The 22,444-nt window shown below is 44.2% G+C and overlaps 1 protein-coding gene across 3 annotated transcripts in view; it reads left to right on the top strand.

Annotated features, from left to right (window-relative positions):
* Nucleotides 1-2,120: 2,120 nt before the first annotated feature.
* ARHGEF6 (Rac/Cdc42 guanine nucleotide exchange factor 6) overlaps nt 2,121-22,444 on the top strand; it is a 370,252-nt gene continuing 349,928 nt past the window's right edge. For 2 of the 3 annotated variants that reach the window (XR_014152917.1, XM_081848291.1), the window contains exons 1-2: nt 2,125-2,371; nt 13,327-13,410. Coding sequence is in view for 1 of the 3 variants with exons in the window: in XM_081848291.1 (XP_081704417.1) it covers nt 2,207-2,371; nt 13,327-13,410 (249 nt within the window). In the remaining 2 variants the exon portion in view is untranslated. Of the gene's footprint in view, nt 2,372-13,326; nt 13,411-22,444 lie in introns of all 3 variants that reach the window. The other variant, XR_014152918.1, reaches the window with a different exon arrangement.

The raw sequence follows: 22,444 nt of genomic DNA, 5'->3' as shown, positions 1-22,444 counted from the left end.
TTCCTATATGAGCCAGGAGGTCTGAAAGAGACTTCTAAACTTCTCCTGAATTTGGAATGTTGGTAATTGCACATTCTGCTAGACACCCTTGGGAGCATCAGATCTTGCTCGGTGGAGGAGGCGAGGCCCCTGGGGGGGGGTCTCATACACATTTTTAAGCCCTCATACTGAGCTTAACTTCTGAAGAAAGCTCCAGTGATGGGCAAGAGAAGGCCTTTTGTAGCTCATGCTTTGTCTGAAACCCTTCTTACAGGTGCGAAAGTAGAGAGGAGCTTGGAGGTTCAGTGCTTACATGAGTGTGGCTCCACAACATTTACAGATTGTCCTTAGACAAGAATTGAGCTATAGTGCTGCAGCAGAGGAGAGTCCCAAGAAATTGACTACCCAGACAATCTTAGCAATAACTACAGTACTGATGCTTGAATTTCGGTGGAGACCAGCCAGGTTTAATGTGGTCAGCACTGCTATTGTGGGATTGTAAAGTGCTTGCTGTTTTTGAGGGGGTAACGAAGACAGAGCCTGCTGCTGTTTTAAAAACAGCTGTAAGCAACCATTAGATGTGCCTTGTGCATTACAAAGTAGGATGTGCTGCTGCTAAGCTGAGAAACGTGTTGCTTAAAAGGCAGGGGAAGAAACCGTTAGGAAAAAATGGTGTTGACCAAGTCTAAACACTTTAAAACAATTTTGCATCAATGCCATCACACTTCACTAAAAACAGGTTTTGCAATATAAGTCACATATTGCCCACATTTTTGGGATTGTCCTAGCAATAAATTATGTGCCCTTTTCTAGCTTGTAAAGACTCAATTCATAAGTAGACATTTCTACACATCTCCATCCAGGCCTACAAGAGACAAGGCTTTGTTCAGCCATGCATTCTACTATAAAACACTGGAGAACAGGCCTGGTGAGAGTCTCAGGGGGTGCATAGGTCTGAAAGGCCACATTAAGTTCTTGGGTCTGAGGTTCCCACCCCTGGTTTAGGGTAACAGAGTGGATCTAAAGAGCAATTATCTGTTCATTTTTCTACCTTGCCCAGCATATTTGGTCTGGGTCTGAGTTCCCCTTTAAATTGGGATTAGGTACACACATTTTTGCATTGTGTGAATGTACACAGGCAGATGCATTCTTTACACACTGGGTAAGGGATCTCTTGGCCTCCAAATGTTGCTGGACTACAACTTCCATCCCTAGTGATTGGCCATGCTGGCAATGTAACCTGTCATGGGAGCTGGAGTTCAAGAACAAACCACTAACCTGCATGTGTGGTGGCTTATGCAAAGGAATACCTGCTGAGTTTGCCCTCAAGTGCAGTCAATAGTGAGTTTGAACCAAAGCTGTCCGATAGATGTTTCCTGTGTCCACACATTACAATTTTAGGGACTATACAGCAGGAGCGGATATGTTGACTTTAAATGCAAATTTTGTGATCTGATGCCTAAAAAACATACTTTATTTCAAACTTAAACAGAATTACAGCTGCCTTAAATATAGTTTCTTAAAAGATGGCTGCTGTCTTGAAAGCTATAACACTTCTTTAACATTTCCTGTGCAGGTCTATCTGCTGTGCAGAACAGAGTGAGAATGAAGTGACAGGGACTGAGGTAGACTTCCCTGTATCACCTCAGGACTGCAGGTGGGGGACCACATTTTTAATTGATTCCTGCATTTAAAGAGTCCTGTATTTAAAAAGCTAGAGCAGCAAGGCTGAGGCTGGGCTTAACTTGCTTACCAGTGAGCTTTTTATTATTTTTGCACAGGGGAATACTCAAGGGCATCTCCCATGATCCCCTCTACTGGCTCATTCTGCTGCAAGAGTAGTCAAGGTCTCTGTTTTATGTTAGGCGGCATGCAAAGTAAACATTTGAGAGATGCAGGATAAGGGCACCTCTATACTCACAGCAAAACATCCATCACAAGAGCTCTTCCCCTTCCTCCTTCTTCTGAAGTTATCACAGAAGACCAGAAACCATTATGCAAATGCACAGTAACCTGTTCCACCAGTCAGAGGAAAGTCTGTTTCTGGTAACCTCCCCCAACCCCCCACAATCAATCCGTTTGTGGCTTTAAGTGCAGAGCAGTAAGTCCGGTAACCTCTACTGCTGCTCTGCTCACTCCAGTAGAAGCAGGAAGATACAGTCACGGATGTGGGTTAGGCATCGTTGCATGCAAGATCTGCAAAGCTGAAGACACTAAATCTTCAACCATGAATCCAGAAGAGCAAATCGTAACCTGGCTGATTTCTCTGGGGGCTTTAAATTCTCCTAAAATGATTATTGACGACCCTGTGCAGTTCCTGAAGACGTCTCTGAAAGATGGGGTCGTTCTGTGCAAACTGCTTCACCGTCTTCTTCCAGGATCTGTAGGAAAGGTAAGACCATGAAAGTTTATTCCGGGCTTTGTAGGAGAGGTACCATTTAGGAGTGATCCTATATATTTTCCAATGCCCTGCTGCAAGGATGTGGCCATTGCTTTAAATCTGAACCCCTGGTTCTTTCCAACAAACTTTAATATTTGCAAGAAGAAAAGAAAGTTGATGATGATAGGCATGGTCCTAGCACGCAGTGGTTGTGTTACTCTGCTAGTATGGGAGCAACAACAGGCCTGCTACACTAAGACAACAAGCCCCAGACTACATGGAAGAAGCCAATGCTTTGTCAACTGGGTTAAAGCTGCTGTCAGAATCAGCCACCAGAGTGACTAAGGTGTCTTGGCATAAAAAATAAAAAAAAATGCTTTTCATAACAGCAGTTATGAAACTTTGCAATAGCCCTGTAAAGTAGGCTGCTGGTGGTGTTGTTATCTCCAAATTGCAGAAAGGAGGGGGGCAGTAATGCAGCTGAGAGAACAGTGGTTTGCCTATTTCTGTCTATTGATTTCATGGAAGGTGGTGATATGAGAATTTGAGACATAAGCATCTGCTTTATAACGGGTCGCATTATTTCCTCGACCAGTAGCTTTCTGGGGCCTCTGGCAGAGACGGCTTTCCTAGTTCTGTTGCCTCTAACTGATTAGGCTGAGGGATACCAAATGCAACTGATCCCTCCCCAAGACCCACTGATTGGACACAGCAGTGAACCCTGCTATGGAAGGAAATTGGCTTCTGGAAGGATTTCAGTAGGGGCAAATGTACACTTACGTAAGGTGTTGGATTAAATCCTGTGGAGGCCCCTAGGCAGTTGAAATCTCGGGGGTCCCCTTCTTGTTGGCATAACATGGAACTAAGAAAGCTTGATTGTAATTTTCTTTCAAGATCAAATCAATATTATTTTGATCCATTGTTACGGGGCTCCTAAAAGGCATGGGGCTTATTGACCAGTTTCTATTCTGCCCATTTGGTAATCTGGCACTGGTTAGGCAGGAAGAACCAGTTGCACAGATCACCTGGCTTGTAAGCAGTACATGTGAAAAGGAGCTGGGGATCTTAATAGACCAAAAGCTTCACATGAGTCAAGAGTGTGATGCAGCAGCAAAAAAAGCTAATGCAGTTCTAGGCTGCATCAGCATGAGTATAGCATCCAGATCAAGATACTGCTCTATTCTGCATTGTCATACCACACCTGAAATCTTCACAAGCTGGAAAATGTGCAGAGGAGGGTGGCCAAGATGATCAAGAGTCTGGAAATCAAGCTTTATGAGGAGCAGTTGGGGGAAATTGGTATGTTTAGCCTGGAAAAGAGGAGACAGAGAGGAGAAAGGATAGCCATATTCAAATATCTAAAGTGCTGTCACATGGAAGGTAGAGCAAGCTTGCTTTCTCCTGCTCCAGAGGCTAGGACCCAAACCAATGGATTCAAGTTACAAAAGATTCAGGAAGAACTATCTGACAGTAAGAGCCCTTAGTAGAACAGGCACCCACAAAAGGTGATAGACTCTCCTTCAGTGGAGATTTTAAAGCAGAAATTGAGTTAGGATTCCTACATTGCAGGGGTTTAGACTATGGGACCTTTGGGATCCTTTCCACTCTACAATTCTGTTATTCTATGAACTAGCCCCAGCTAGACATGTGTGAGTGCACTTTAAAGTTCCTGGCTGTACTTTTGCAGCCATCTGTATACCAGCCCTCATACCTGATGTTGCATATGATGACGAGGTATAGGGGTTGGGCAAATCTTGTCAAATCCAGGTTCTGTCGATTTATCCTTCTTCCATTCTTGAGTTCAGTTCTCCACATTTCCATATCTGTTTGTAATGGTAAGAAATCCATTTGAAGTCCGCCTGGAAATCTGCCAGAATTGTACTGTGGTTTTGTCCTCATATACACACTTTTGCAGGTTAAAATACAGTGGTACCTCAGGTTAAGTACTTAATTCGTTCTAGAGGTCCTTACTTAACCTGAAACTGTTCTTAACCTGAAGCACCACTTTAGCTAATGGGGCCTCCTGCTGCTGCTGCGCCACCGGAGCATGATTTCTGTTCTCATCCTGAAGCAAAGTTCTTAACCAGAGGTAATATTTCTGTGTTAGCGGAGTCTGAAACCTGAAGCGTATGTAACCTGAAGCGTATGTAACCTGAGGTACCACTGTATAATACATTTTTTGTATTTAATAAAATACAAACGCAAGAAATAAAAATGCATGAAATTCTGAAGCACATTTTACACCACTATGAGCAATGTGTACCCATGGTTGTGTTTACATTTCAGAAAGTGCAGCTTAGGTAGGTTCACCTTTAGACATGAACTGAATTAAGATTTATTCACTGTTCCTAGCTGTGTGTGGCCCAGATAGAGATGGGAGAACAGGCTCCCAGAGCAAATTGGGACTCCTCCTGGACCAAATGCGGCTTATGGCTGGAGGTTCCCACTGCTGGTGGAGACAATATTGAGGCAGGTGGACCTCTGGTCTTAAAGCTTCATAAGTTATTGATCTGTATTGATTGCTTCCAGCCCTGGTTTTACCCTTTTAAGGGCTATGGACCAGGTTACCCGAAGGGCTGCTTACCTCCATGTGAATCTGTCCAGGCACCAAAATCTTTCCATGGAGCTTGTCCTTTGTGTTTTCCAGATAGGGACTATTGCTCTATGGCAGAGGATCCCCCACCATGTATATTGTTAACTTATTTTCATAATGTGTAAGAAGCAATAATCAACAAAATACACAGCCACACTATTATCTCTTTGAATGGCACACTGTGAGAAGTTGTGCACATTTACTGAAATCACCCTAAAGAATCATAGAATGATTGGTTGGGATCCTGAGGGTTATCTAATCCACTCCCCAACCCCGTGCCCAACACAGGGCTCAAAAACATGACCCTGTAGAGTCTTATGCTGTATTGGCTGAGCTATTGCAGAGACAGATCCCTCCGTAGATCACCATGCATTGATTGTGGATGCAATGCATGGCCTGATCCATTTGCATGTGTAATGAAAAACAATACCAATTGGTGGCTCTATGGCAGAACTGACGCTTTGCATGCAGGAGGTCTTGATGTGGTAGCAAGTGATGTGATGGGCAAATTCCTGGCCTGGTAAAGGGCAGCTGCCTATGCCTTGCAGTGGCACTGCCAGGGCAAGACTTTGGAGTGGAGTCATTGAGGTCACTCTTCTGCAGAATGAGTAGGAAGTATTCTCCATGCAGCAGGACTGGTGGCTTGGCACATTTTGGAGTTATGCACATTGCCATCCAAGAAGGAGTCCTCCATAAGGCCCTCCTTAGGTCCAAAGCCTAAAATTATCTCACTGGACTGCTCTGTCTTGCCGGTATGTTTGCAACCATATGGCTCAAAAGCTCTAAGGGATTCCCCACTGCACACAGAGAGACACCTGGATTCTCTTCTACAAGTCATTTGTCATTTTGTGCAGCCCTGAAAACACTTTTGTGACTGACTGTGGCTTAGGGCCCTCGTATTTACGGGACTGCCTCCTGCTCTTCTCCGCAAAGGACCTTAAGGTCCATGAATAACCATAGTTTAGAGGTCCCGGGCCCTAAGGAAGTCAGACTATCCTCCACCAGGGCCAGGGCCTTCTCGGTGATGGCTCCAACCTGGTGGAATGCTCTGTCCCATGAGACCAGGGCCCTTCAGGATTTAACCTCCTTCCATCGGGCCTGTAAGACGGAGCTATTCCGCCTGGCCTTTAATTTGAATTCAGCCAGATATTTTATTTCCCTTCTCTTCCCTCCCCCTCCCCTTTTATGAAGATTACCTGCTCTGAGACCCCACAGCTAATTCTCCCCTGGCCTCCTCGCTGGCCCAAGTTGGACAAATTCAGCCAGCTAGCCCTGGGGATTATCTAATGCTTATTAGATGGATTTACCCTAAATTGATTTCTGAACTTTGAATTTTATTGTTATTCATGTTTTTATACTGTATTTTATGCTGCTTTTACAATTAAGTGTTTTAAATTTGTTGTTAGCCTCCCTGAGCCTGGTTTTCGAACCGGGAAGGGCAGGGTATAAATACAAATTTATTATTATTATTGTTGTTGATGCAATCAAGTTGATTGTGATTTTAACAGTGCAATCCTCAACAGCAATCCCACTCAATGGAATCTACTTTCCAGTAGGTGGGTATCATTAGGACTGCAGCCTAAGCACCCTTAAGAACATGAGACCCTATGCATGTTTGTTTGGACATACTTCCCACTGTATTCAGTGGGGCTTACTGGTTTGAAAAGTCACAAGGGTCATGGCTGGTGCTGCAGTCAGGGGTACCCAAACCCATTTTTAAAGAAAATGATTGTGGTCCATTTAACAGCAGCCCTCTCCCTGCAGAGGCTAGTGCTGCAGAAATGGATCCAAGAGGCAGGGAGCTTGAGGGAAGGAATGGATCAGGGTGGGTAATCAGATATATTTTTCTTAATACACATCCTGTTTTCCTGTTTTCACCAGCTGTATCACTGAGTATAATGTCAAGGCTCTTTTGCAAAGCACCTGGCTTTGCAGCTTATCTCCTTCTGCATCCCAGGGCAACTGCGTAGGATGATTAACGTGAATGAAAAGATGAGCTGTTGCTGGCTGGTAGGTAGGCACTGGGTGGTATCAGACCTCCAAGTGTCTCCATTTTCCAGGGACACTCCCAGATTTACAGACGCCGTACTGGTTTCTGATTTGATCATGGAATGTCCTGCTTTTTCTTAGGAAGTCCCTGTTTGCATCAGGTAAATATACTGGATGGTATGGTAAAGGTAAAGGGACCCCTGACCATTAGGTCCAGTTGTGAATGACTCTGGGGTTGCAGCACTCATTGCTTTAATGGCCGAGGGAGCCGGCGTACAGCTTCCAGGTCATGTGGCCAGCATGACTAAGCCGCTTCTGGCGAACCAGAGCAGCACATGGAAACACCGTTTACCTTTCTGCCGCAGTGGTACCTATTTATCTACTTGCACTTTGACGTGCTTTTGAACTGCTAGGTCAGCAGGAGCAGGGACAGAGCAACAGGAGCTCACCCCGTTGCAGGGATTTGAACTGGTGACCTTTTGATCGGCAAGCCCTACAGGGTATGGTGGGACACCCCTATTTTCATTAGAGAAATGTTGGAAGGTATGGTAGGATGTCCCTATTTCCATCGAAGAAATGTTGGAGGCTATGTAGTTTTTGCACATGATCCGTGTCACTGGCATATCAGAGGGTCAAGGACATCTTCTATAGAACTGCAGCATGCAGAGGTCAAACAGACACCACCTATGTGGCATAGGTAAAGTCTTTCAGCAGCTGTAATGTTTGGAAATGCAGCAGTTCAGATGGCAGTGGGGAAACAAGGCAATGAGATTGGAGTTTGGTGGAGAATAGCACATATAGCAGCAGCGTAAGCAACATTCGAGTTTAAACACTCATAAGCCCCCCTCCCCATTCCAGCTGTACAGGAGGATCTGTGGGTCGCAGCCTGAATCAGCAACATTTGGAAAGGCAAAATGGAAATAACTTGGCAGGAAAGAGGAAACAGCAGTGCAATAAAAGACGGTTAGCAAGATGGGATAGTAAATATTCACCCACCCAGCCTGTCCTTGGCTGTTGCCTTCCAAGTTCCTCCCTGTTCTCCAAAAAAGGGAACCTTTTAGCTGCAAAATCACTCTGATTGGCTAAATGTATACCTCAAGGGCAGGCCTGTATACTTGAGAAATGCCCCATAAAAGGATGTGAGGGTCTGGGGCGGGACAGAAACATTCAAGGTAGTGGTTGGTTGATCGGCATCCTAGACAATTTTTTTCTTGTCATGGAAGGAAGCTCAAGAACAGGGCTGTGTGTGTGTGTGTGTGTGTGTGTGTGTGTGTGCAGCTCAGAGATATGGCATCGGTTTTGCATGCAGAAAGTCCCAGGTTCAACCCCTGGCATCTTCAGATAGGGCTGGGAATGTCTGCTGCCTGAAAACCTGCACAGCTGCTGCCAGCCAGTGTAGACAACACTGAGCTGGGTGGACCAAAGGTCTGGTTCAATATCAGGCAGCTTCCTATGTTCCTAGCTGAGAGGAAAGCCCAATTATATTGCACAATTAGTTTGAAACTGTATTTAATGTTGTACTTGTAAATTTGTGCAACCAGCCCTGAGACCTCATGGTGGAGGGTGGGTAAGAAATCAAATTAACTGCAAGAAATAATAATTACAAATTCTGCACTCTGGTGACCTAAATCAAGTGCCATGCACAGTCAGGATTCTGGATATGTGTGGTTTCCTCTTTATCTACCACACTGGCTCAGAAAACCGTTACTATTTTACTGCTTCTGTTAATTCTGATCGTCTTCCAAAGCAACTACTCTATTCCAAACTTAAAAATGGAAAGCGTAATGCTGGTGGTCAACAAAAGAGGTTTAAAGACTGTCTCAAGGCAAATCTAAAAAAAGTAGTATTAACACCGACAACTGGGAAACACTGGCCTGCGAGTGCTCCAGCTGGAGAACAGCCTTGACCAAAGGTGTCATGGGCTTTGAAGACGCTCGAACTCAGGACGCAAGGGAGAAACATGCTAGGAGGAAGGCACACTTGGCAAATCCACACCGTGATCAGCTCCCGCCTGGAAACCAATGTCCCCACAATGAAAGGATGTGTGGATCCAGAATTGGCCTCCACAGTCACTTACAGATTCATTGTTAAAACCGTGTTTATGGAAGACAATCTTACTCAGCTACAAGTGATCGCCAAAGAAGAAGAAAGAAGAAGTGTGTGTGTGTGTGTGTGTGTGTGTGTGTGTGTGTGTAAGGCAGGCAGGCAGGCAGTCTGCAGGCTGCTGCAGGACACAGCCCTATCCCCCACCCCTCTAAGCAATGGAGCTATTATTAAGCAATGCCTGTGGCTTCTGAGATTTCGCCATGTCTTGCTTGCAAGCATACCTTTGCAGCCTCGAGGCTGCTGCTGCTGCCCAGAGCCTTGCTGTGGGGACTGCACTTTTCTTCACTTTAGCAGCATACTCATGGTCCTAATGCACATTGTCCCAGGTTCAGTCCTCAACAGGTAGGACTGGAAAAACACTCCTGCAGGGCTGTCCCTACCATTGGGCAGAGTGAGGCAACTGCAGGTGCTGCAGTGGAACACAATTGTCTTCTATTTGAGGACGAACCTGCTTCTCCCCAGGGGAACATGCAACATGACAAATGAAGCAACAACAACAACAACCAAAAAGTACAAAACCAATGTACTAAACAGCTTTAGGAAACAGCAACACCAGCAGCTAAAAAAGGAAAGTGTTGAAATGCTTTTTAAGATCTGGGTAAATAGAAAGGGTGGTCGCCCAGCACATTGGGAGCTGACATCAGGCATATTCTCCTCCAAAAAATGCTCCACAAGAAATCTCTATGTGGGACAAGAAGCTACAGTTAGAACTGGATATGGAACAACTGATTGGTTCAAAATTGGGAATGGAGTACGGCAAGGCTGTATATTGTCTCCCTGCTTATTTAACTTATATGCAGAATTCATCATGCGAAAGGCTGGGCTGGATGAATCCCTAGCCGAAATTAAGATTGCCGGAAGAAATATCAACAACCTCAGATATGCAGATGACACAACCTTGATGGCAGAAAGTGAGGAGGAATTAAAGAACCTTTTATTGAGGGTGAAAGAGGAGAGCGCAAAATATGGTCTGAAGCTCAACATCAAAAAAACGAAGATCAAGGCCACTGGGCCCATCACCTCCTGGCAAATAGAAGGGGAAGAAATGGAGGCAGTGAGAGATTTTACTTTCTTGGGCTCCATGATCACTGCAAATGGTGACAGCAGTCACGAAATTAAAAGACGCTTGCTTCTTGGGAGAAAAGCAATGACAAACCTAGACAGCATCTTAAAAAGCAGAGACATCACCTTACCAACAATGGTCCGTATAGTTAAAGCTATGGTTTTCCCAGTAGTGATGTATGGAAGTGAGAGCTGGACCATAAAGAAGGCTGATTGCCAAAGAATGGATGCTTTTGAATTATGGTGCTGGAGGAGACTCTTGAGAGTCCCATGGACTGCAAGAAAATCAAACATATCCAGTCTGAAGGAAATCAGCCCTGAGTGCTCACTGGAAGGACAGATCGTGAAGCTGAGGCTCCAATACTTTGGCCACCTCATGAGAAGAGAAGACTCCCTGGAAAAGACCCTGATGTTGGGAAAGATGGAGGGCACAAGGAGAAGGGGACGACAGAGGACAAGATGGTTGGACAGTGTTCTCAAAGCTACCAACATGAGTTTGACCAAACTGCGGGAGGCAGTGGAAGACAGGAGTGCCTGGCGTGCTCTGGTCCATGGGGTCACGAAGAGTCAGACACAACTAAACGACTAAACAACAACAAAACAGGGAATCATAGCTGACCTCCAGTGATTTAGTGACCACTTCTGGGTTCATTTTAGAGCAGGAGGGTGCTGGTGTATCAATCAGGATAATTGGCTGATCTTCTGCTGGTGTATCAATCAGGATAATTGGCTGATCTTCCTTGCTCTGGCAAGAGAATGGGACGATAATGAGACTTCCAAGTTTGTTTTTGGCAGATTGGAGCAAAACAAACTTAGAATGCAAGGCGAGAAGTCTGGATCCTAAATTCCATTGTCTTTAATGGCGTTCCTACTTCACACCAGCATTTTAAAGGATAGCACTTTGTTGCTGATTGTTTGCATTCCCAATCAAAAGCTAAAAGTGGCATTTTGTTAAAGCTCAAGGTGTTTGAAAACTGAACTTACTGGGTGTTAAGAACAAGCACCCGGGAATTCAGTGAAGGTTACTCCCAGGCATTTCTGCATATGATTTCAGTCATGCGGATCCTTATAAATTGGGAGCTATGCTATGTGTTTATCTGCGGTGTTTATGAGGGTAACAATAGACTAAGGCAACCAGCGGCATTTTTGGACTTTCCTTGGGAGAATGGCTATGGGAGGTGGGCATCACGAGGACCTCCTGTATTTCAAAATTTACTGCTTCACCCCTCTCCACTCACCACACAGCTAGTCTCTGATGGTCTGCCTCAGTGAAAGGGCTTCTGACAATCATTCATTCTTTCCTTCAAAGAATTCTGGGCGTTATAGTTTGTTAACTGCTGGGAATGGTAACTCTGTAAGTGCAAAACTACAGTGCCCATAATTTTCAGGGGCGGGGGCAGGATGTGCTTCAAATGTTCTGTGAAGGATATAGTTTGCACACAGTCTTTGTGCATGAGAAAAATATCTACCCAACCCTTCAAGTCTTTTTTAAAAAAATGAATCAGGAACAGAATAAAAGAACAATTTAAAATAGGCCCACAATATACTAAAAAGAGCAGCAATCATCTAGCATATTCATGTGAGAACATGGGCTTTTCTGATATCTGGGTCTCTGTGACCTTATAAGGCTTTCAAGGTTAAAAAACAGCGCATGTATACAGTATTCCATGCTTCTGGTCTTCTTCAACAATCTAGCTACAGTACATCTTGTGGTTCAGCATAAAAAACCACCAATGTGGTGCGTCAATCTGAATGTCAGACTAAGACCTGGGAGTCCAGGGTTCAAATCCCCACTTGGTCAAGAAGTTCACTGGGTGACCTTCAGCCAATCACTGTTTCTTCCAGCTGCTCTGGGTAGGTTCCAACAAATTAAAAACTTTAAGCACAGTAAACATCAAACATTAAAAAAATTCCCTACACAGGGAAGGGCTGCCTTATGAAAGTCAGCTAGTTGTTTATCTCTGTGACATCTGATGGGATGTCCGAATCGGAGATAAGGTGGTACGGGTGGTCCCTCCACACAGGGCACCAAGCCAAGGGGTGCAAAATAATGATAGTGATAAAAAAACCCTATATTTATATGGGGACCTACTGAGAAGATCCATTTTAAAAAGCAACAGTACCAAAAGGAATCATTGGGGAAATATTTAGGGATGGTGTCAGGTTTTGCCCTTGCTCAGGGCACCATATTACCCAAGTCTGCCCCTGCCTTAACCTACCTCTTGGGGTTGTTGTGTGGATATAATGTGGGTGGGGAAAACCATGGTGGGGGGAACCAACCAACAAACAAACAAACAAACAAACAAATAAATAAATATGCATTGCCCAAGGCATCTTCAAGGACAACTGGCACTGTATAGGTGCCTCATAACACTCTTTCTTTCCACATTTATAAGCACCAGTAATTGATATTTTAGTGTGGCAGCACCTGCACGTTTGGAACTCCCTGCCTATTCACATCAGGCAAACATCTTCACTGTACTCTTTTGGTGCCTGCAAAGAACATTTTTGTTTAGGCGAGCCTAGCCAGACCTGCAGAATGCAGGGACATGTTTCAAGTTATTGCTGGTTTTAGTTATTTTTGAAGGTTTAAAACGGTTGATTCCCCCCCCCTTCATAATTCCACTGATCCTTCTATGTAAACCACTTTAAGTCTTGCTGCTGTTAACAATGAAGTGGCATATAAATTTCGAAAAGAAAGACAGCCCCACAAATCATGCCTCCCAGAGTTGCAGAGGGAGCGCCTCTGTTTGCCCCCTCCCCTAATTACTAATTAAACTCGCAACTATTTCTTGGGGTTCTTTTCTCTCTCTCCCCTCCCCCCCCCTTCTTGGTCCACCCGTTTCTGAAAGGATCCGGCTGCAATTTGGGCAGGAGGAGGGGAGATCTTCAGGGGCCATCAGGGTCACCCTCTGACGTTCAGAGCAGGGATGTGAGCTTGTCGCTTTCTGGTTCGCTCGCTCTGTTGCCTGTTTGTTCTTCCTGGGCTGACAGCTTGCCTCCCTCCCTCCTTTCTACCGCCCGCCACCCACGCCGCACTCCACCTTCTGCAAAATCCATCCAGCAGCAAGCTTGCCTTATTGCCAACAAGCGGTCTAACATCTTCTCTGGCTTTGCTGCTGAGAAGGAGCCGCGAAGGGCTCGTAATCTCTTTCTCGCTGCTCCTATAGGTGATGTTTTCCCCCTAACCTTTTGCAAAAAATATTTCTCTCTTTAGTTTTCCCGGGAGCCCAAGACAGAAGCCGACTGCATTGGTAACATCGAGGAGTTCCTAAACGGGTGTGCTGCACTTAAAGTCGAGGTAAGTGCCAACCCTTTGTAGCTGCCTCATACCACGGCCACATTAACACCGCGCATTTAAAGCGCCACGATACCACTTTAAACAGTCACGGTTCCCCGCCCCCGCCCCAATAATTCTGGGAGCTGTAATTTGTTGAGGGGAGCTGAGAGTTGTTAGGACTGCTCCCCTCGCAGACCTACAAATCTTAGAGTGATTTAACAGTCAATCCCTCTTCAGAGCTGTGGGAATTGCAGTTCTGCATGGGGAGTGGGGTTTCTTAACATCTCTCAGCACCCTTAGCAAAGTACAGTTCCCATAGTTATTTGTGGGAAAGCCAAGGCTGTTTGAGGTGGTATCATAGGGCTTTAACTGTATGGTATGAATGTGGCCCAAGTCAGGTTGTTAGTACCACTGCTGGAACAAATTCTGATTAATATGTTCACTGAATAATCTCTGAATTACAGCTGAAAGTATCTCCCATAACTGTTGATTGAAAGGAATGTGATTTAAGTTCATTTTGGGGCAGAAGGATTTCTTTTTCAAGTTTGTTCTCTTATACCTTGATAGCTCAGTTGGTTGGGCTGTGGTGCTGATAATGTCAAGGCTGCAGGTTCGATCCCCCTATGGAACAGCTGCATATTCCTGCATAGTGGGGGGGGGGGGCTGGAGTAGGTGATCTACAATTCTATGTGTTGTGAGGTGTTTTGGTTTTTTTTTTTTACACTTTAGACTCTTTAGGCCTTTAAGTTTAAAGATCACAATAGTTGAAGCAAATAAACAAAATAATTTACATTCCAGTGGTTTTTTGGTTTATGTTTTCTTAGCATGCTGGTGTTTAAAACGTTGAGAGCTTTTATAATGTGGTTTGAGAACAAGGTATTGCAAGGCCTGCCTGCTCCTGGATCATAGTATCATAGAGTTGGAAGGGACCCCAAGGGTCATCTAGTCCAGGGGTCAGCAAACTTTTTCAGCTGGGGGCCGGTCCACAGTCCCTCAGACCTTTTGGGGGGCCAGACTATATATTTTTTTTGGGGGGGAAACGAATTCCTACGCCCCACAAATAACCCAGAGATGCATTTTAAATAAAAGCACACATTCTACTCATGTAAAAACACCAGGCAGACCCCACAAATAACTCAGAGGTGCATTTTAAATAAAAAAACATATTCTACTCATGTAAAAACACCAGGCAGATCCCACAAATAACTCAGAGGTGCATTTTAAATAAAAGAACACATTCTACTCATGTAAAAACACGCTGATTCCCAGACCGTCTGCGGGCTAGATTTAGAAGTCGATTGGACCAGATCTGGCCCCCAGGCCTTAGGTTGCCTACCCATGATCTAGTCCAACCCCCTGCAACACAGGAATCTCAGCTAAAACATCCATGACAGATGACCATCCAACCTCTGCTTAGAAACCTCCACAGAAGGAGAGTCCTCAACCTCCCAAACAGCTCCTGAACAGCTCTTACTGTCAGAAATTTCTTCCTCATGTTTAGTCAGAAGGTCTTTTCTTGCAACTTGAAGCCATTGGTTAGAGTCCTACCCTCCAGAGCAGGAGGAAGCAAACTTGTTCCCTCTTCTATGTGACAGCCCTTCAGATATTTGAAGATGACTATTATATCTCCTCTCAGTGTCCTCTTTACCAAGCTAAACATACCCAGCTCCTTCAAGCGCTCCTCATAAGGCTTAGTTTCCAGACTCTTGATCATCTTGGTTGCCCTCCTCTACACTTGTTCCCCACTCCCCCCCCCCCGAAAACTATTGTCTTCTGTGATTCAGCTTGTGGGTACCAAAAAATGGACCTTCTCTTTAGTGCAGAACAGTCAGTGGACTACAACTCCCATAAGCCCCAGCCAATGACAGTAATAATGGGAGCTGTAGTCCATCGTCATTTGGAGGGCCAAAGCATGGGCAGAATTTGGTCTTCCAAATTTCAGCGGTGTCCTGTGTGAGGCCAAAATTCTGCTCAATTCACGATGTCATAGTTGTACCAACCTACAGCGCTCCCTAGGCTTGGCACCCAGTGCGGAGGAACTGGTCATGTTACCCTAAATCTGCCTCTGTCAGCAGGTCCCTCACCTGCACTCGAGGGGCACTGCATGTTTTGAATACCTAGCTCTGTCAATATTTACAGCCTTCTAGCACAAGACAGAAATATTTTTCTTAAGGGGGGAAAAAGGGATTGAATTCCTGTTTCTTGCCATGGTTTTAATCTCCAGCTGCTATTGAAGATTTATTTGGTGGCTTTGTACTAGTTCTCTGATGAGTTGTTTTAAAATGCATATTTTGTTTGATTCCTGATCCTTATTTGGGCTTTTTCGGGGTTGGGGTGGGGAGTTATCTTCTACCTCCGCTGTGAGAAGTTTTATCTGTTTGGCCACTATGAGAAAAGGACGTTGGACTAGATGGGCTCTAGTTGTTGTTCTCTAGTGGCAGGATATAAATCTGGAATGTACATAGCTAAGACAGTAAAAGTATGAGACTCTCAATCTCAGGGTTGTGGGTTCGAGCCCCACGTTGGACAGAACGATTCCTGCATTGCAGGGGGTTGGACTGGATGACCCCCAGGGTCCTTCCCAACTCTATGATTCTATGTGCCTCGGTTGTCGTTTTGCTGCGGCACCACCATGGCTTGGCTTAGTGTAACTGCAGAGAACATTTTCCAGCTCAAGGGATGCATTTCATCCTGGACAATCTTCCAAGGCCACATGGCTGCGATGGGGCCAGAGGCAAAAGAGAGATTTCACCGAGATTTGACAAAGCAAGTGGGAGGGATGCTCTGTGTGTGAGAACCCCATGGTTCAAAATAATGTTACACACCACCCCAGTCTCCGAGCACTGCAAGATTCTAGGGGTTCCAGGCACTCACAAGGGGTTTGTGATTCCTTTTGGAAATGTGGGACAGCAGAGACTGTGGTGTTTTTATGATAGATGGTTTGTTTACACATACATACACATATCTTTTGATGGAGGGGCTCACAGCATTAACATCCCAAAAGGGTCTTGCTTCTCCCATAGCCACAACCTTGGATTCCAGCAGAAATCCAACAGTGCTCTCTGGCCCTCTGCTTACTCCTTTTTCTGCTTGTAGCTCACAGCACAGCAAACTGCCCTCAAACTCAGGGTTTGTCCTTCTCACTATGTAAGAGCTGGAGGAGGGCCCCCACCCATTTTGCATCTGGCACATAGACCCATTTCCTTTGTTCTCTTAGCGGCCTGTCACCCGGGCAATCAGATGGACACTGGAGGCTAGCCTGATTTATGAAACTTTTAACACTTTCTGGATCCACATATTAGAATTGTCTAACCTGCAGCTTAACACCCCATGCCTTGATTAAATTCTAACACTTGCCAGATCTAGGGATTAAAGGAGTATGGCACCCACAAACTCATAACAATAGATTCTGATGCTGAGTTGTAGCACAAATTATGCCCTTCTTTTGAATCAAGCTACACAGGGTCCAGAATCAAAGGCACCACTTTTCACAGATGTGTTGTTGTTGTTGTTTTTAAATAATATTTATTACTTTTCCAACAATTTAAACACTACAAAAAGAAGAACATTACAATACAATACAAAAACACTACATAACGCTAACACATTAAACTAACAAAACAAAACAAAAACAGTTTAAAACACATCAAATAATTTCAGTATCTTATCTTTCATTCACTTATTTCCGCGACCTCCTCACATCTCCCTTTTTTTATTCCACTTCTGTTAATTGTTTCAGCAATTCCTTTCCATCTTCCTCTGTTTTCTATCCTATAATTATCTTAGCACATTCTAACCTTATTTTTTCCTTTAATACTCTATTAATCTATTAATCTATTTATACTTAATTCCTTATAACATTTCTACTAAAGCCATATAACTTCATTCCAACATTTTTCTAGCATTCATTAATTTTACAGTATTTCCGTAAATAATCTTTAAACTTTTTCCAGTCTTCTTCCACCGACTCTTCTCCCTGGTCTCAGATTCTGCCAGTCATTTCCGCCAGTTCCATATAGTCCATCAACTTCATCTGCCATTCTTCCCGGGTGGGTAAATCTTGTGTCTTCCAATACTTCGTGATGAGTATTCTTGCTGCTGTTGTTGCATACATGAAAAATGTTCTATCCTTCTTTGGCACCAATTGGCCGACCATGCCCAGGAGAAAGGCCTCTGGTTTCTTCAGGAAGGTATATTTGAATACCTTTTTCATTTCGTTATAAATCATCTCCCAGAATGTCTTAATCCTTGGGCATGTCCACCAAAGGTGAAAGAATGTACCTTCAATCTCATTACATTTCCAAAATTTATTATCGGGCAAATGGTAAATTTTTGCAAGCTTGACTGGTGTCATGTACCACCTATAAATCATTTTCATTAAGTTTTCTCTTAGGGCATTACATGCCGTAAATTTCATACCTGTGGTCCATAACTGTTCCCAGTCAGCCATCATTATGTTATGTCCAACATCTTGTGCCCATTTAATCATATCAGATTTCACCATTTCATCTTGAGTGTTCCATTTCAACAGCAAGTTATACATTCTTGACAAATTCTTGATTTTTGAATCTAACAATTCTGTTTCCAATTTTGATTTTTCCACCTGGAAGCCAACTTTTTTGTCCGAATTGTATGCCTCCATTGTTTGATAATAATGGAGCCAATCTCGCACTTTATTTTTCAATTTTTCAAAACTCTGCAATTTTATTCTGTCTCCATCTTGTTCCAAAATTTCCCAATATTTCGGCCATTTGGCCTCCATATTGAGTTTTTTCTGTGCCTTCGCTTCCATTGGTGTCAACCATCTTGGGGTTTTCTTTTCTAACAAATCCTTATATCTTATCCAAACATTAAACAATGTTTTTCTAACAATATGATTTTTAAAAGCTTTGTGTACTTTTACCTTATCATATCACAAATAAGCATGCCAGCCAAAAGCATTATTGAAACCTTCTAGATCCAACACGTCAGTGTTTTCAAGAAGCAGCCATTCTCTCAGCCAGCAAAAAGCAGCTGATTCATAATACAGTTTAAGGTCTGGCAGGGCAAATCCACCTCTTTCTTTAGCATCAGTTAATATCTTAAATTTTATTTGAGGCTTCTTGCCCTGCCAAACAAATCTGGAAATATCTTTCTGCCACTTCTTGAAACAATCCATCTTATCCAAAATTTGCAGTGTTTGAAACAAAAACAACATCCTTGGCAGCACATTCATTTTTATCACAGCAATTCGGCCTAACAATGATAACTTCAAATTTGTCCATATTTCTAAATCCTTTTTCACTTCAATCCAACATTTTTCATAATTATCCTTAAATAAATTCACATTTTTGGCTGTCATATTAACCCCTAAATATTTCACTAATATTCCCCTGTTTGGTGATCTTCTATCCGATGCTCTTGGCTCTTTTCCAAGTCCCTTCTGCATATCTTCTTCATATTTATACAAAAACTTTACTTTATCTTCTACTGATCTTATTTTTATTTTCCTTCCTTTGAAACTGAAGGATAGACCTTGGGGAAACTCCCACCTAAAGGTGATTTTATTCCTTCTCAGCAGGGCAACCAAATCTCCATAGTTAGGCCTAAGATCCAAAAGATATTTCGGGACGTCTTTAAAAATTTCCACTCTTGACTGTTGTACTTCTAGGTTTTTCTGATAGTGCCAACCCAATATTCTATCTCTCTCTTCTTTAGTTCGAAGGGTGATCAAACAGTCTCTTATTCTGTTCTTCTCTTTTTCCCCTCCTCTTCCAAGTCTGAAGGCCCTCACAATTTTAATCTCTTCTTGACCCAAGTCCAAGTCCCAAAAGTCAGCAAATTCCTGTGTGAGGAAGTCTATCAAGCTTTCCTTCTCCAATTCAGGTAGGGCTCTGATCCTCAGATTCGTCTGTTTTTCTTTAAGTTCAATCATAGCAAGCGTCAACTTATGTTCATCAAGTTGCCTCTGTAGGGCTGGAACTCTCTCTCGAGTTGTGTTACTTTGCATTCAGCAGCAACGGCTTTCTCCCTGGCTTCTTCCGCAGTCTGCCGTATCAAAGTAGATTCCTGTATCAATTTCTGGATGGTTTCTGTATTGGTATTCACCTTTTGTCCCAGATTATTTATACTTTCTGTATTTAAGTCAATTTTAGTAGTTGCAGCATCCACTTTCACATTTATCGCATCTGTTTTCTTGTTAAGCTGTTCCAATGAATCATTTATCTTATTTAATGCAACCGCTAAGGCCTCTTCTGTCGACATTCCTCTTGGTTTTGAGTGTACTGGTGCAGAAGCAGCCGCAGAAGAAGCAGGGAGGCCTGGTGTTGAGCCTCTCCTGGGTTGCTGCAAAGTCCTCCCAGACCTTAATGTTTTTTCTGCAGTTGACTGGTCTGTTTTTTCCTTTCCATTTGCCATAGCACTTAAAAGATTCAAGGTCAGTCCCAGAGTCTCACAGTTTTTTATCTTATAGCTGGAAATTCCCCTAGCCCAGCTCTTGTAAAGCAACCAGTTTCAAAGGCTTCCACTAGGGGGAAACAGTTTCTATTTATATTAATCAATAATGTCCTCTTTTAAACACAGTTCAAAGAATCCAAAGTTAGTTTCAGTTTTCAGTTACTTTTACTCCTTTTTAGAAGCAGCCGGAGACAGTAGAAACAATGTATTTCTCCTATTAGCTAGCTGTCAATGAACGTTCTAAGCACTGTCAATGAACATTCCAAAAGAAGTCAGTCCTGCTAGCAGCCCGTTTCCAGGGTCAGAGCGGCGGTATTTAACTCTCTTCGCTCTCTCCTGCAGGCATATTCAGTCCACAACTTCCCCCCCTCTTCTTCTGCCTCCAAAGGGGGGGGGGTTAATGTTCTTTACCGTTGGAAATTTAGTCTTTTACAATAGGCTTTCCAAGACTTTAGCTTGCAGCCTCATTGCTTCAGTCTATTTACAAAAGGGGAAGGCGGACTTCCTGTATAGAACCTCCCCGTTATGATACCAAATTAAACGTTTAAAGATCCAATTCTCCCGCCTCAGCTCTACTCATGGGTAGTTACTTTAGAATCAAATTGTCCACAAGAAAAAGTCAGCGCTCTCTGGCAACAGCTATGCGGCTTCGCTCGGTGGAAAAAGCAGACGATTCGAAGCACCGTGCCGCTCACCCCACGTCGCTCCGGACCCCCGAAACCGGGTTTCCCCACAAGTAAGAGAGGCGCAAAAGGTGCCCGCCGAATCCCACGCTCACAGGCTTCTCCTGCCTGTGATTTTTGCGGGTATCCGCCTTCGCCGTGGCGGCCAGTCCCAAATTCCCACGGGGCAAATTCCTCCCGATCAGAGGAATTCCGCCATTACCGGAGGCACTTTTCACAGATGTGTTGTTGCAACATTGCAAAGATGTTGTTTCCAACATCTTGGGAAATGCTAGTTTTGCTGGGTTTACGGGGGGGGGGAGCCTCAGGCCCAGGGGCTCCAATGTCTCTTTCTGGGCCCCAGTATCTTTCAATGTCTCCTTCCGGGTCCCTTTAGGGTTCTTCTCAGGTCACGCCCCCTTACTGGCCTTGCTATGCACCCTCCTGGAGAGCTCTTGCCTGGCCTGGAACATCTTCTTGAAAACTCTAATGATGCCCCTTGCTTGCATGGGTGGAGGATGGCGAGGGGCATCTGTGAGTGTGTGAACTAGCCTGCTTTGCAAAGGTAAAAAATTAGCATTTGTTGGTCTGTCCACTTTGGCCTTTGGCCCTGACCAGCACTAGCATGCACCCCCAGGAAGTTTGCACGGAAGGGAATTGGGGTTTTTTGGTGTGTTTTTTTAAAAGGTACCAGCAGGACAGCAGCAGGAGAAAGAGAGAGAGGAGAGAAGGAAGAAAATAATAGAAAAAGAAGTTAGTTGTAGCTACATATGGCAACTCCCACCAAGTGCCATATGTGGGGGAACAGTTAATTCTTCTAACAAGAGGTGGGGATGCGAGAAGTGGAAATGCTGTTTCGCAGCCTAATGTGACTGTCACTGAGGCAGAATTGCTTCTGAATATCCCTTGATTTCTACGCCACAGCAGGGGCTTGATAGAAAACCAAAGCAGATGCCTGGATTTTATCTAGCCATCAGAAGTGGATGATTTTGACATAATGTGGAATGGTGAAATGTCAGTTGTGGCATTCCAGCATTACCCCCCCCCAGGCCCGCTTTGCCCTCCACTGAGTCATGCTGGCAGTCCCTATCAATCAAGCGTAAATGGTTATTATTTATTGGATCTATACCCTTCCATTTACTCGGCAGCAAACAAGGATGCAACTTGAAAACAAAGCAAAAACATGCTGGAACGGTTAAGGCATTCTAAACAAAAGCAATTGCATTTTTTAAAAAACCCCTAAAGGAGCTACAGCGGAAAACATTCCTCCATCCCGTGGTCATGGGGTTGCCAGGACCAGCATTCTGCAGCCACCAAACGCCTTGGGAAACCCATGATTTGATTTTTTTAAGGTAATAATGCTGGAGATAGCCACATCTCACTGATGACCCAGCACCTTGTGGAATGCCAAAGCTTAGCCACGCACTGGCAGACCGTGAAGATAAATCCGACAGGGTTTTGCTGAACAGGGAAGGTTGACAAGGAGCAGGCAGGTTGGGAGAAACTGCTTCTGAGCTGTGTTTGGCTGGTGGTGCTGGGTGCTTATAAATAAATCGTCATGCAGAAGGTTTCAACACATCCCCAGAAGAAAAGACAAGCCCACTGAGTGTGGCTTGTTGGGCCAGCCACTGACTGCATACAGACTATACCAACAAATTCTGGGAACTGTAGTTTACCCCTCACAGGGCTACAATTCCCAGCACCTTTAACTATAGTTCCCCAGGATTCTTTCAGGGAGGGGGTTTGCTCTGGGTGTACTTCAAAGGTATGGTGTGTACACAGCTGTCTTCTGGTCTTATGAGTGTAAAATGGATGGTGGGACGCAACCATTGATGTCACTTTTGAGCTCCTAGGCAGGAAAGCGGGATATAAATATAGAGATATATAAATGATGGTGCACGCTCAGATGTACTCTTTTCTTGGCTATCCCTGGCCTTACATGCCTTGGAGAAAGCTAG

This window comes from Podarcis erhardii (genome assembly GCF_964252035.2).
Source record: "Podarcis erhardii genome assembly, chromosome: Z".
In the NCBI taxonomy this organism is placed as follows: Eukaryota; Metazoa; Chordata; class Lepidosauria; order Squamata; family Lacertidae; genus Podarcis; species Podarcis erhardii.
The sequence above is the reverse complement of the archived record's forward strand: the minus strand, read 5'-3'. Positions and strand labels throughout refer to the sequence as shown.